Genomic DNA, 13,232 nt, shown 5'->3' with positions numbered 1-13,232 from the left:
GTTTTGGTTGTTATTTCGTATTCGAACATGCATGGCTTACTTATACGTACTTCTCATTGCAGGGGAAGTTACTCAGTATCCAAGTTAAAGGAACTATAAGGTCAAGTAAAAACAAGCATCGTTGGACGGTACCAAAATTAAGTGAAGTAGCCTATACCCCCTTGCTCCATTTATAATCACTTTGGATGCTACAGGGCTGCATGACGAGGAGGGTGAGATTGTTAGGGGCCTCGGCCGCTGGGACCCAGGGTCAAATAGGGGTACCCATAGGAACATTGGATGAAGAATAAAAATATTCTTATTTTCATAATATAATTGACATAACAACAATGAAGGCTTTAAACTAAGGGCAAGGGCCCGGGTGCGAATTTTTTTTTCCCAAACAGGTTTGCAATTACGGAGTTTTCAGCCAATCAGATTGCTCGTGACGTCAGCATAAATAATAACCATCGCTTGGAAGTTCGAAGACATACTGGGTTACACACTGACACTTGATTGAATCTAGTTAAGGGGGTTCCCTTCAAACGCACTAACTTTACTTGTAAAGCTTGGATTACATGTTGACCTCACTTATGATACATACGCTACCTTCTATTTGGTTCGTGTTAACGTTATCCACGATTCGTGAGCCGTTCTATTGAAATCAGAATTCGTTTAGTGGAATGGGTATAGGCCTACACCGCTTGATATTGTACCAGTGACGTAGGAAGGTACTTTTGAGTGGGGGGGCTGAAGACTGATGGCCGGCCTGGGGGAGGGGTCTAAGGGGAGGGGGTGTCCCCCTCCCCTTTGGATTTTTTTGCATTTCCAGATAGCCTCAGATGCAATTTGGTGCAAATAGCACACTTCAACACCCACTCCATTTTGTAAACTTAATTTTGTATTTTCACCAGGCCTTAGATGCAATTTGGTGCTCCAAATGAGATTTTTTTTCTCATTTGGAAATGAAAAAGGGGTTTTCTGACTTGCGAAGCGGGGGGCGGAATGATACTTCCGCCCCTCCACATTTTTCACTGGGGGGCTGGCGCCCCCAGCCCCCCGGTTCCTACGCCCTTGTATTGTAATACATTATTCTTCGTATCCTATATGTTCCACGAGAACACGGAACTAAATGTAGCGCGTCGAACCGTGAACGAATCTTGACAATGCCCCGGATTGAAAAGTATGACCTTCAATATGCGACCTACTTTAAGAAAGAAAGAAAGAGTGAAACCGTTTCGGGTTCATATCACAGTCCCAGAAAATATCCAGGTTCAAGTTCATCGGCAAATGAGTTGCCGGTGAATCTATTTCTCAGGATATTTCGATATGACTTTATGTTATTTTAAACTATGACTAATTCTCATCTAGTACCATTATTATACCCGCGTCCTACATGCATATGATTGACAACAGATCTACATGTCATGTTGTAAATTTCATCATTATGCAAATCTATAAGAAAGGATGTCTTTTCTTGCCTTTGTCTTATAACACCTTTTTTTTCATTGAAGACTAGATATATTAATCATCTTTAGCTATTTTTTTCTTTTCGATATGCACGAGCGGTCGTATTCTGTTACATTCACGCTAATTAGTCTGACTGCTAGCAATATCATATTTTAGACAATTTCACTCCAAACAAGATCTCTCTCTTCATTTCTTTAAAACAAAAAAATTATGACTCCATACGACAGACTCGCTCATTATGATGATATGCAGCATTTGAGGCAAAAAGAGAAGATAAAAAAAGGAAGACAGTCGATGGTAATTTCTTAAGATAACCGGAGGCAGATTCCACTTCTTTTTGTTATTAAATCGAGACTATTCGTCGCCTGACTTTAATCAGAAGAGAAAAAAGAGTGAAGATGGAAGGAGGCTATTTTACTTTTCAAGTTCGTTGTTGTTCTAACTCACTATATATATATATATATATATATATATATATATATATATATATATATATATATATATATATATATATATATATATATATATATATATATATATATATATATATATATATATATATATATATATATATATATATATATATATAGGCTGATAGTGATTGTTGAATTTCTCGTCGGGGTTTGAGAAATATCACCTCCCCCCCCCCCCCCACCTTGTGTAGATTGGTTATGTGATATTAATGGAAACTGTAGAACATAACCCAAATTTATTCACAATCAAAATTGAATTTCACGACGATGTTAATGTTTGGTAGATTGAGTTATTAAAGGATAACTTCGCTCTTAAAATTACTGGTTTTTGTTTTCCCCGCAACGATACTCTTAAAGCTTTCTTTAAGGATGTAAATTCCTTTTGATATATTCATTATATGCGTAACAGTTTAGTTGCTTTAATTGAGTTATGTTGCTGTAGAAACAACAAAGAAAAAATAAATATAAATAGTATGTGGAATAAAAGTTTAGTTGCTTTCATCATTGAGTTCTGCTGCTGTAGATAAAACAAAACAAAGAATAAATAAATAAATATAAACAGTAATGTGAAATAATTTGATAGGATTTGATAGTCATATGTGGATTGGCTTTCCTTGTCGACAGAGAGTATATATACGTATTGGTAGTGCGAGGCAGGATGTATGAAACGACTCGACACACCATAGAGGTTGTTGCTTGTTATCCCACGAACATAACCATTGTTTCGCAAAGGCCACATCAGTAAGCTCAGAATATTTCTATAAAACTTCGTCTTTACACAGTGGCATGCGAAAGGAGAGGGCGTAGGCATGTCATCTCCATCGTCATGGAATTTTTTTTTTAAAACTTTAAAAGTATCTTCTACCACAACCTTGCGTTTGCACCTAATTACAGACCTAAAGTATAGTATAAATCAGTGGCATGCCCAAGGGGGTGGGGGACGTGGTGGGTGTATGCCCCACCTCCGACCGTCAGTCGGGGAGGAATGGTTTAGTCGGGTGAGGAATGGTTTAGTCGGGGGAGCTTTGGCATTCAGCCGGGAAGAATTCGACCACTACTATAGGTGCACCCCACCCTGTTTAAAATTGTACATAAAAACTCTCAGACCCCCTAACTGGTCTAAATATGCCTCCAAAACACCATTTGACCTCTTTTGTTTCCAAGGGGGCGGGGGGGTCACCCAGACCTTCCGACATGGGGTCGCATTCAGAGAACCGGCTACAATCAAAGCCCCCGTCCATAATGGTTTACTTAATATCTATCGGGAAATTTGGAATTATACCATCCCCTACTACCCCCCCCCCACCCTCAGAAGGTTTCTGTCTGCAGTCAATTTACACTGGTCGCTCCCTTGACAAAAATTTTGAAGCGCTTGTTGAACGTATAGGCATGTGACGTAAATTTAGGACTGCGATAGTCTCGACAGCGTACGGTAGTTTATTGCACCTGCAGTCAGGGAATCTATAAATTAGACATTTGCCAAGCGTCCACAGTGTGACAACCTTAATCGTAGAATCAAACGACATCATTCAATACCTGCTTATTAATGTTTATTTGATTGCAACATATAATATGGCGTGGCATGGTGTGCTATAGTTCGACTACAATTAAATTCTTTAGGCCTACTGTAGACTTAACGCCTACTCGCTTGCAAAAACAAAAAGCCAACCATACACCAGACGATCAACTTACGAACTGCCTACGCGGACTACTTCAGAAATGTTTTAGCTCTTGGAGAGTAGTGCAATCGGTCTTTGGAAATATCACCTACTTTTACTTCAATTACTATAAAATCGTTAAAGGATACCGACTTGGTAGGCCTCCTTCATAGCATATATACTAGAAGATAATCATCGCCATTAACGGTCACTCAGATAGTAGGTTTTAATTTCCGATTGATGATTTCGATCACTCAAAAACTCTATCCGCCCCAAATTAGCTTATAACATTTTTCTTTACACAATTACCAGACTCTGATCATTATCGCAGTGTTTCTCCATCCGTTAATTGCCGACGAGGTGACATTCTCTCCGTCATCCCTGGCATTGTCTATAAATTAGTGCCGCTCCGCCATTTATTAATGATTACATCAATAACTTTAAATGATTGTCTGGAATTTAATAACAGTAACATCCGTATGGCGTCTAAATTTTGTGTTCATTTAAAAGCTCATTTAAGGATTAATCGAGTTATGGATTAGCGCCAACCTTTGAGGTGGAATGAAATAATAGTCTCAAAGACTGGATGCTGACCATTAAAGTTATACAGCGTTCGGCTGTCAGATGGGAGATTAGACAAATTAAAGCATTCTAGCGCCGATGGCGCTGAAGAGGGGAGGGAGGGAGGGGGGGGGGTAATCGAAAAGGTGTTAGCAATATTCGATCCTAAAATCTCACAATAATGTAGTTCAATAGCTCTATAGTCAAGAAAAAAAAAGGTGATTATTCCAAAGTTCCCTTTTTAACGTATGCTTTCCGTTCTGCAAGGAACTATACAGTGCATAGTGAAGATTGGTAACAGACATCTTGTGCGACTACCACAAACACTGTGTGTTGGTCTACCACTGACATTCCCCACCCTCATCCCACCTCCAGTAGCTCTTTGTTGCCTACAGCACAACTGGCCAAACATATTTTTATTAAACTCGTTCCTGTTTTTGCAAACTAAGCTATCAGGCCCTGTCCCTCGCTAGTCGTTCAAATTTTCGGATACCACTGCTGACCCCCTCTCTCTCGCCCCTTCATTCTCCTCTTCAAATCTCCTAACATCATAATAACTTCCTTATAAAACTGCCTCTGGTTACCACCGAAAATGAGAAATAATTTCAAGAGGGTGGTACTAGTAAATTTTAAAATATGCTTTGAAAGGTTCTGTGAGGATATGCGCGGCAATGAAAGGAAATGAAAAGCATGTGGGAATATAACCATTGTGGGAAAAATCACGCTTTTAAACTTTGGTTAGCTGCTAAACTCCTTTTGCAAAGGGTCATTGTGACTTTCTTTACATTGTAAAGAATAAGCGGAATAGGGGAGAAAAAAGGGCATGTTCTTCACCTCCACAGAGTTGGTTAGATTGTCTTACTTCATATATATTAATATATATATATATAATTGAAATTGTAGAGTTGTAAAATCCAGATGTGATCAAATTTCCAGCCTCAACTGGGATTTGAACCCAGGCGTTTGTCACCTGTATCGAACAATACTAGTTCTGTTTTTGGTGACATTTTTAGAAACTCATACAATAAAAGAGGTAAACACATTTCTTGGTAACTGATTTTATAAAAATAAAAAAATTATAAAAAAAATTAAATTTGTATACATATAACAAATTGGTCCTTTGTGCCATTTTTCAACATACAAGCAATTATTATGTTCATCATATTTACAAAAAGTGTATAACAAAGTGGAGAATACAACTCCAGTATACCATAGATTTGTATTGGACAAGACAAGAAACCAGGAAAAACAACAAAGTTCAAGAGAGCCTGGAATGTACCTTGGTTTGTTCATTAAAAGGCCCTAGTAAATTACCATAGAAAGGTGGATGTTTTATTGTTTCCTTCTAGCTATTGTACTTCCCATAGAATCCACCTCACAGTGCTTTGCGGTGCCAGGACAGGCTCTATTCACCCCTCAGTACACATACTATCCTTTAAATAGTGTATAGCAGGTAATACTTATCGACATATATACATCTTGTGTTATAAGTCACGTATTCAAACAACATTCTACTACTACTGTGATCCAATATCCTTAACACTGTTTTTTTATTAATTTGAGCTCGTTAGCTGTGGGCAAAGCTATAAAATTATACCTTTCAAACTTACCAGGCATTTGTTATAACCCACACTACAATTTCCATGTCCTTTGAGGCAACACATGTTTTAACTACTGACTTCTAAACAATACCTATAATATCTATGACACTAATTTAGCTAGTTTATTGGTAAACTTTACATCTCAAAATCATCTTGCCGATGCAGTGCCCCTCCTATTATTATCGTATCCTCCTCTTAAGGTACACACTTTTTACTTGAGATACTCTAACACCCTTTAAGTTCCCTTTTTGGCAAAGTATATCACCATATCCTTTGCAGTGGCCGCTCATACCATTTTTTTTAGTCCTAGCAGGAACAAAAGGATTTAATTACTACACACAGATCTTTCGATATCCAAGAGACTGTTTTAGGTAGTTAGTGATTTAAGTTTATCTCTCCCACATCACCATGCCTTTACAGTGCCCCTTCAATCATTATCACATCCTATAAGGCACACAGGAATTACCATCAACACACAAACTGCAATATATTTTTAAACATTGCTTTACCTCCGTATTTTACTAAAGTATTCCCACATATCACCATGTCTTTGCAGTGCCCGTTTAAGGCACAGAGGATTTAACTCCTTCACAGGTCTTCCATAATCCTCTACACTGTATTAGCTAGTCTGTGGGTGAAGCATATCTCCCCCTAACCAAGTGCTGTATATCCATATAATGTTTACCTCCTTCCCAACATCCTAACATCACCATTCCTTTGAAGTGCCCCTCCAATTTGCCTTCGCACATTCAAACCGGACATCTACAACAGAGATTTTTCTTGACAATCTTATAATTAGTCGGCTGTTAAAACACATCTCTCCATCATAATATTCCAGTACAATATCCCTTCTTTCACTAGGGATGTTCAACAACACCTGCCCGACATCGTTGCATCTTCTATCAACACATCCCGTTGTCGTCAGGACATGCTGAAACCTAGCAGGGAGGTGAAGGGACGTTTAGATGATGTCCTGCTCGTAGACATGCTGAAACCTAGCAGGGAGGTGAAGGGACATTCAATGATGTCCTGCTCTTAGACATCGTCCCCTATTGTCACCCTCTCATCCAGAATATTACTTCCTATCTGGTTTTATCTTCCTGTCATCTTGACGGAGTAGATTCAGTGGTCTCTTTTACCACATTGCCTCGAGGACCGTTCCATTCCTTACCGAGTTTACGGTTTATTTCTGCCAGAGTCACCGCAAACGTGAATTTTTTCTCCGCGGAACTGTTCATGTACATCTCAAATTCGTCAGTCTCACCCTTCTCTGCTTTATCTGTTGGAAGGGATGAGAGATGGGCAAATATTTATAGGATCAAATATGATCAAAAGGATAGGAAATAATATAAAAAAAACAGGAGGGAAAACAATTGCATATTTTCATAAGATTGCCAGAGAAGGTAGGTATATGTACAGAGGGGCCCGATAGTTTCTATTCCTCCAAGGAAATTTAGTGAAAGATTGAAAAGAGAGTAGTTTCAAATATGTACATGTGAGAAGACTCCAGCAGGAAAAGAGGACAAGAAAAGACAATTGACATGAGTAATTGTGAAGGATAAACTGAGGAGCAAATAACAATAGGAGGAGGTAACAATGAAACAGAGATGTTTTACAAACAGCGATGTAGTAGTCCCATGTGGATTCAATTCAATTCCTTATTATTAAATGATAACAGACAACAGATTATTCTGAAGCTGAAAATCAAATGATATACGATATGTATGGTATAATGGTTGACGAGGGGCAACTTGTGACAGGATGTAGTCTAGTTCCAACTTGTTCTAACAAGTTAAAACTCTTCAGGGTTTCTTCTTTTCTCTTTTGGCTGGAACAATGTTAAAGTATCTTATATTGAAATACTTCCAGATTGTTAAAAAACTGTTTTCTATGACTTTCCAGACACTGGGAAATGACACAGTAAGTACTTAAGCCCCCCCCCCACCTTACCCCTGCCCAAAATGGTCATTGTTATGACAGTTCTTGACAAAATACTAACAAATGTTAATGCCATATTTCTGAATGCATCAATGTTTTGATCTTCAAACTCCCTTCCAGTCCCCCTTCTTTACACCCCCTCCCTCATCCTCCTCCCCTCCAGACTCATCTGCTGTAAAGACCACATACCTTTCTCTTTACTCTCTTTCTTCTTTCTTAGAGTCTTCGGTCTTCCCACCCGTTTCCTCCTCTTTTTGGGCGATGCTGTTGCTTTAGCATCCACACTCTTTGAATGACTGGTAGTGGCCTTTGCATTCTTATCCGTTGTTCGATTGGAAGTGGAGTACTTCGCGATCATAGAGAGAGAGAAAGTTAAAAAAATATATATATAAAAACCAGAGAAGTAGAACTGAGCAGTTGCATCATAGTGATAATTTAAGGTTTCTTCAATGATTTTGTTGGCGTGAAAATTTCACTTTTCCAAGAATACATGAAAGAAAAACCAAAACACAAACAATGATGGTCAACAAAAGAAACAGGCAAGCACAACAGTTATTAACATATTTTAACTTAACAATTAAAGATTTTTTAATCACAATATGGCGCAGTTTGTTTACATGAATTCCTCGAGAGCATAAAACTGGGTAAATTGCAACTCTGATCTCTTTTTTTTTTGGGGGGGGGGGCAACTCTGATCTTGAAGAAGGCTGTTTTACCCCTGGGGGGGGGTCTTTGTAGCTACACTGTCTCAGATATGTGTGAGGACTGATGTATATTACTGGATCTAAGCTATAAACTTCGATATTGACAACTTTTACAGCAAACATCAAAAGAAGCAGTGATGCTCTCCTTTGCACTTTAAGATGCACCCTCTAATAGAGACCGGGTGGGAGGGGGTGGGGGGGGTTGGAGAAGCGGTGTGGAGGGGACTAAATGACCATATCTAACATCATCTTACATTGGATACTCCAAACTTCACTTGAAGGAAAATTTTGAGGTCAAATTTGCATTCAGTACCACCTTTCCAAACTTCTCTCAAAAATCACAGTGGCACACATACCCTTCTAAATGGATTTTCAAATTCACTGGCACTGTAGTACGCGGGTCGTCCTCGACTGACTCTCTCAGTACGTCTCCTGCTAAGATTGTTGGCATGATCTCCTTTAACTGTTTATTAAAAGTCAACGAGAAGAAAGGTAAAAGGTGAATCGGATATATTAAATTTAGGCAGTGCTAGTGAACTTACAACAGTGTATGTATTACAAGTTTACGCAGAGAAGTCAACAGATCAAGCTAGATGACACACTGCTACCTCCAAAGAAACTAGATTTTTATGTAAGTTTCAAAGTAGGAAACTTTTGAACGAATTAAGGGTGCCATCTTCTTCAGCGAGATATATAAAATAGATCTTCTTTTTCTCTCCCTTCCAAACCTATCTTCTTTGTTTTTATAGACTGTCTTGTCATTGGACCTGTTATCATTCCTCAAGTTTCTCTATACTCATACACAAGAATAGACCACAAAATGTAAAATACTAACAAAAAATTTTTCTGATACTTTGATCACACAAAACAGTGAGTATTACACCTGGCTAAACTGTTATAAATTTATACTACTTGTGTTCTTTGTTACTTGTTTTCTGCCCCCTCAGAGATAATTCCATCAATATAACTATAGTAGCTGTTTAGTTTTTAGGTAACTTATGATCAATCCTACCACAGTTTCAGTCAACTATAAGTTTCTAACCCAAACCATGGCTAAAACTAGTAGATACCTTACCCCCACCAGTGCTAAAACAAACATACCTGTCATTATTGGAAATAGTTGTGAAGTTTGCACTGCCAACATGAAATCTACATCAAACAAACGATGGTTTGGAAGTAACATGAAATCAGTTTAGGATGTTCATGCACTCCGCAAGCATACTGTAAATGGACTCTGAGTCACTGAGTATCATGTATTTGTAAACAGAAATATTAATGTCAACATTAACGAACATGACTGAATGATCATGTGAACAATTAATCTTGAATGGTTCTTAGCTTCAAGTTCAGTGCAAACCGGACCCAAGTCCAAAGTAAAGTTTCGAGAAGCTCTATTTCTCCTACCTGGTAATTTGGGATGATATAACCTCTTGTTGAAGAAGATGTGACCACAGCCACAGTATTTGGTAGCCACAGGCACCTATTCAAAACAAACAAGAAATGAGTCACTTATAGTAGTATGAACTATATAGATATTAACTTGAGATGAATGAGTTTATAACTGAGCATACTGTGTCATACAAAAACAATGTTAAGTTGAACTACATGCACCTAAAAGAGACATCCATCGGGACTTTATAACCATTTGTAAATAATCATCAAAATTATACCAAAAAAAAGGCAATTTGAAAAGTTCACACACATTGCCCCTACATATAGCCAATATGTTACTTTACAAAGTTATATACTGTAACAAATACATTAATAATGCACGGGGGGTCTCAAATTCCTATTTTTTATCTAAAGGCAAAGGATTGCCAACACCCCCCCACCCCCTCACCAAACCCTGTCCCCATGTTGCTGATCACATGCATGTGGACCAGCATCTGAATTGGGAAAAATTGGGAGCTATAAGACTGTACATCAAAAATACGCCATAATCAATCCCACTGAGGCTCAGTAAGTGTCTGCTATAAAAGGTAAACCCATCTGGTGATTCATTTAGCTTGTTACATTAGGTTAAAATAGCTTAATAAAATAAAACTGGCGGGCACAAAAGTTTGTCGGAGCAGATGCAAACAAGTTTGAAACATCTCTCAATTCCCAACGTAAACAATGGATTGTAACAATGAAGTTGTGCTAAGTTTGGAGTTTATTGTTCACCACAAAAGTCCATCCCTGTTTAATGTTACTAGGCTATACACTTTTATAAGTTAAGGTCTGGCCTACGTATCTTTACATGTTAATGGTAAATGCCTTTGTCTTCCTTCTCCTGTATTACTAGTGTTACCTACACATGGCTTATATTAGCCAGCATACAGGTAGTATTGCATTTGCCCGTATTAACTCGTAATGAACATTTTTCATGCAAAGTGTATAATATCATTAACATGACGAGTAACGAGCCTAGGACTACCTGTTGGCCTATATATGATGTGTGTGCTCACTGCATCCTGTACTGTAGGCTAGGTCTTATGGTAAACGATGAAGAATTTACTTACGGAAGCGTTGCAAAGTGGGCAATTTTTGTAGACCATTCTGGCTAAAGTGAGTTCACTCCAGTGTGTTCCTAATTTGCAATACTTATCTCGTTTGTTGTGTATATTAGACAACCATTTTGAAGTTAATTTTAATAGGAATAGCATTACACAGCAGGCTACAGCGAGTTGTGTTTGTTTTTCTTTTGACGTGACTCATGCGGAGCCAAATCAGCTGGTTGTTGTTTGGTTGTGGTCAATATACGCCGTTGTGGATTTCACATCGTATACGGAAATACACATGCGAACCCGGCGTAATGAAAGTCGCAAGTTACAGTAACAGTCGACAACGGCTGAGTTCTGAGTGAACTGCTTTTTCTTTGGGGGGGGGGGGGGATTTTTGGTGAAAATTCGGGCAATATGCTGAGAATTTTTCGGGCAGCTACTGAAAGAAGAAAAATTTGCACGGTGTGTTTATCATTTTTTTTGGTGAAAATTCGGGCAATATGCTGACTGAGAATTTTTCGGGCACCTACTGAAAGAAGAATAATTTGCACGGTGTGTTTTTCAATGGTTAAACTGATATTATTATTATCGTTATTATTGTAACGACTTCCCCAATAATTATAACCAATATGGAAGGGTAATAACATGGAAAATATACTGAGCAAAATTTTTCGCGCGCTCCGCGCGCCTTCAACATCTTGATGTGCATATCATATAGTCATTTATCGGTTATTTGCATGTGATGTAATAACCGATGAAAGCCTATATGATACTGCACATTAAGGGGGATGTTGAGCACGCGCGGAGCGCGCGAATAGTCCTACGCCTATGTTGCAAGGGGACGGGAACTTTGGATGGGAATAGGCCTATGACTAGTAGGCTGCTTGTAGTTGACCGATATCAGGTCCATGGGTAGTGACTATAAAATTCCCATTCCTAGCTGGTTGTAACTTTCACCTTTCTTATCTTCTTAACGGTATGCCACCCCACTAGAACATGTTTGGGTAATTTAAAACCATATGACAGGTAAGTTATAAGTTTCTATTACACGCAGGTAACCACAACATTCTATAGTTTCTTATACGTCCTTAACTACCTCTATACATTCATGTGTAGGTATATTCCTCTCGACATATGCCACTAGCCACTGGCGGGGCAAATGTTAGGACCGGATCTAAGCAGTGGCGGAGCTAGGGTATTGGTCGGGGGGGGGGGCGAGAATGGTCTGTAGGGGCGCTTTCGACATCATCTAAGCGGAGCGCCACTACAGGTTGGCGCGGAGCGTACAGAAATTTTTGGAGTAAAGATACTCCCTAGATCGCCGGAAATGACCCTTTCCGGACCTAGCTGGCTAATTTGCAGATAAACGTAGAATAAATAGGTGTCATCGCCATTTGTGACAACTCGGAAGTTTATATGGGTGTTGAAAGTACATGCGCTTCATCACAATCCCTGTGGTATCTTTGTAAAAAAGTCAATAATCTCGAATAAGTAAAAAGTGGTAAAAAGCTGAAAAGGGCTCCAGCAGTCCATTTGAGTCCGCCAGGGGGCATCCGCCCCCCCCTGACTGTATGGACGCTCCGCCACTGGATCTAAGGATGGAGAAAGCCATTTCTATCCGTCAGGCTACTTCTCTCCCATATATATATATATATATATAGCGCTGCCTCTCAGTGTAACGTTATAACTAAATTATTTGTGTTCGTCTGTCACATAAATCTTGCTTGATCAGCAGATAAAAGGAAAATACACTTTTATGTTCACAAAGCAATGATACCACAATGACATCCCATCCATATGGAACCCATCGGGCTCGTCAAAGGCTTGCCCCTTTAGAGATTGTACATTTTGATTATATATCTCTAGGTTCAATTGTTTGATAAGGATTTGAATATCATAATAATTAAATATTGATGTAGGTATAGAAGATATAAATACTTAGACTTGATAACTTTCGTTATCTTCTTCGGGGTACGTTACAAGGCGTCCTCTACAGCAATAAATAAAAACCTATAATGAATTCTACATATTGTTATAGTAATAGAAAACCGACTGCTTCACCTGCATCTGTAGGCCTAGCACGATACGCTTATGATAATAATTATTATAAACCATTCGAAAGTTACCTATCAGTAAATTGCGACTCATTCTACTAACACGACGATATAAATGCCACGAGAATAAATTTAGGAGACTAGTTAAGCATATTGCAAGTTTATGTTGACAATAGTTTAGATAGTAATGTAGCACGCCCCAGTTATGCACTGTATGTAGTAAGTTAATATTGTACGTTGTAGCAAAGGGAACAAAAGTGCATGGCCAGTCTGCATCATCCAGAGTTGCGGAATGGAACAGGGTAACTGCC

General features: G+C 38.7%; 1 protein-coding gene across 1 annotated transcript; it reads right to left on the bottom strand.

The window, feature by feature from the left end:
* Window positions 1-6,684: 6,684 nt before the first annotated feature.
* Window positions 6,685-11,113, bottom strand: LOC139965107 (uncharacterized). The gene is made up of 5 exons (XM_071967348.1): window positions 10,886-11,113; window positions 9,789-9,864; window positions 8,741-8,847; window positions 7,870-8,026; window positions 6,685-7,021 (listed from the first exon to the last, which is right to left on the bottom strand). The coding sequence occupies exons 1-5, from the start codon at window positions 11,027-11,029 to the stop codon at window positions 6,846-6,848; spliced, it is 660 nt and encodes a 219-aa protein (XP_071823449.1). The 5' UTR covers window positions 11,030-11,113; the 3' UTR covers window positions 6,685-6,845.
* Between the last annotated feature and the right edge of the window lie 2,119 nt (window positions 11,114-13,232).

This window comes from Apostichopus japonicus, chromosome 3 (genome assembly GCF_037975245.1).
Source record: "Apostichopus japonicus isolate 1M-3 chromosome 3, ASM3797524v1, whole genome shotgun sequence".
NCBI classification, from domain to species: domain Eukaryota; kingdom Metazoa; phylum Echinodermata; class Holothuroidea; order Aspidochirotida; family Stichopodidae; genus Apostichopus; species Apostichopus japonicus.
The sequence above is the reverse complement of the archived record's forward strand: the minus strand, read 5'-3'. Positions and strand labels throughout refer to the sequence as shown.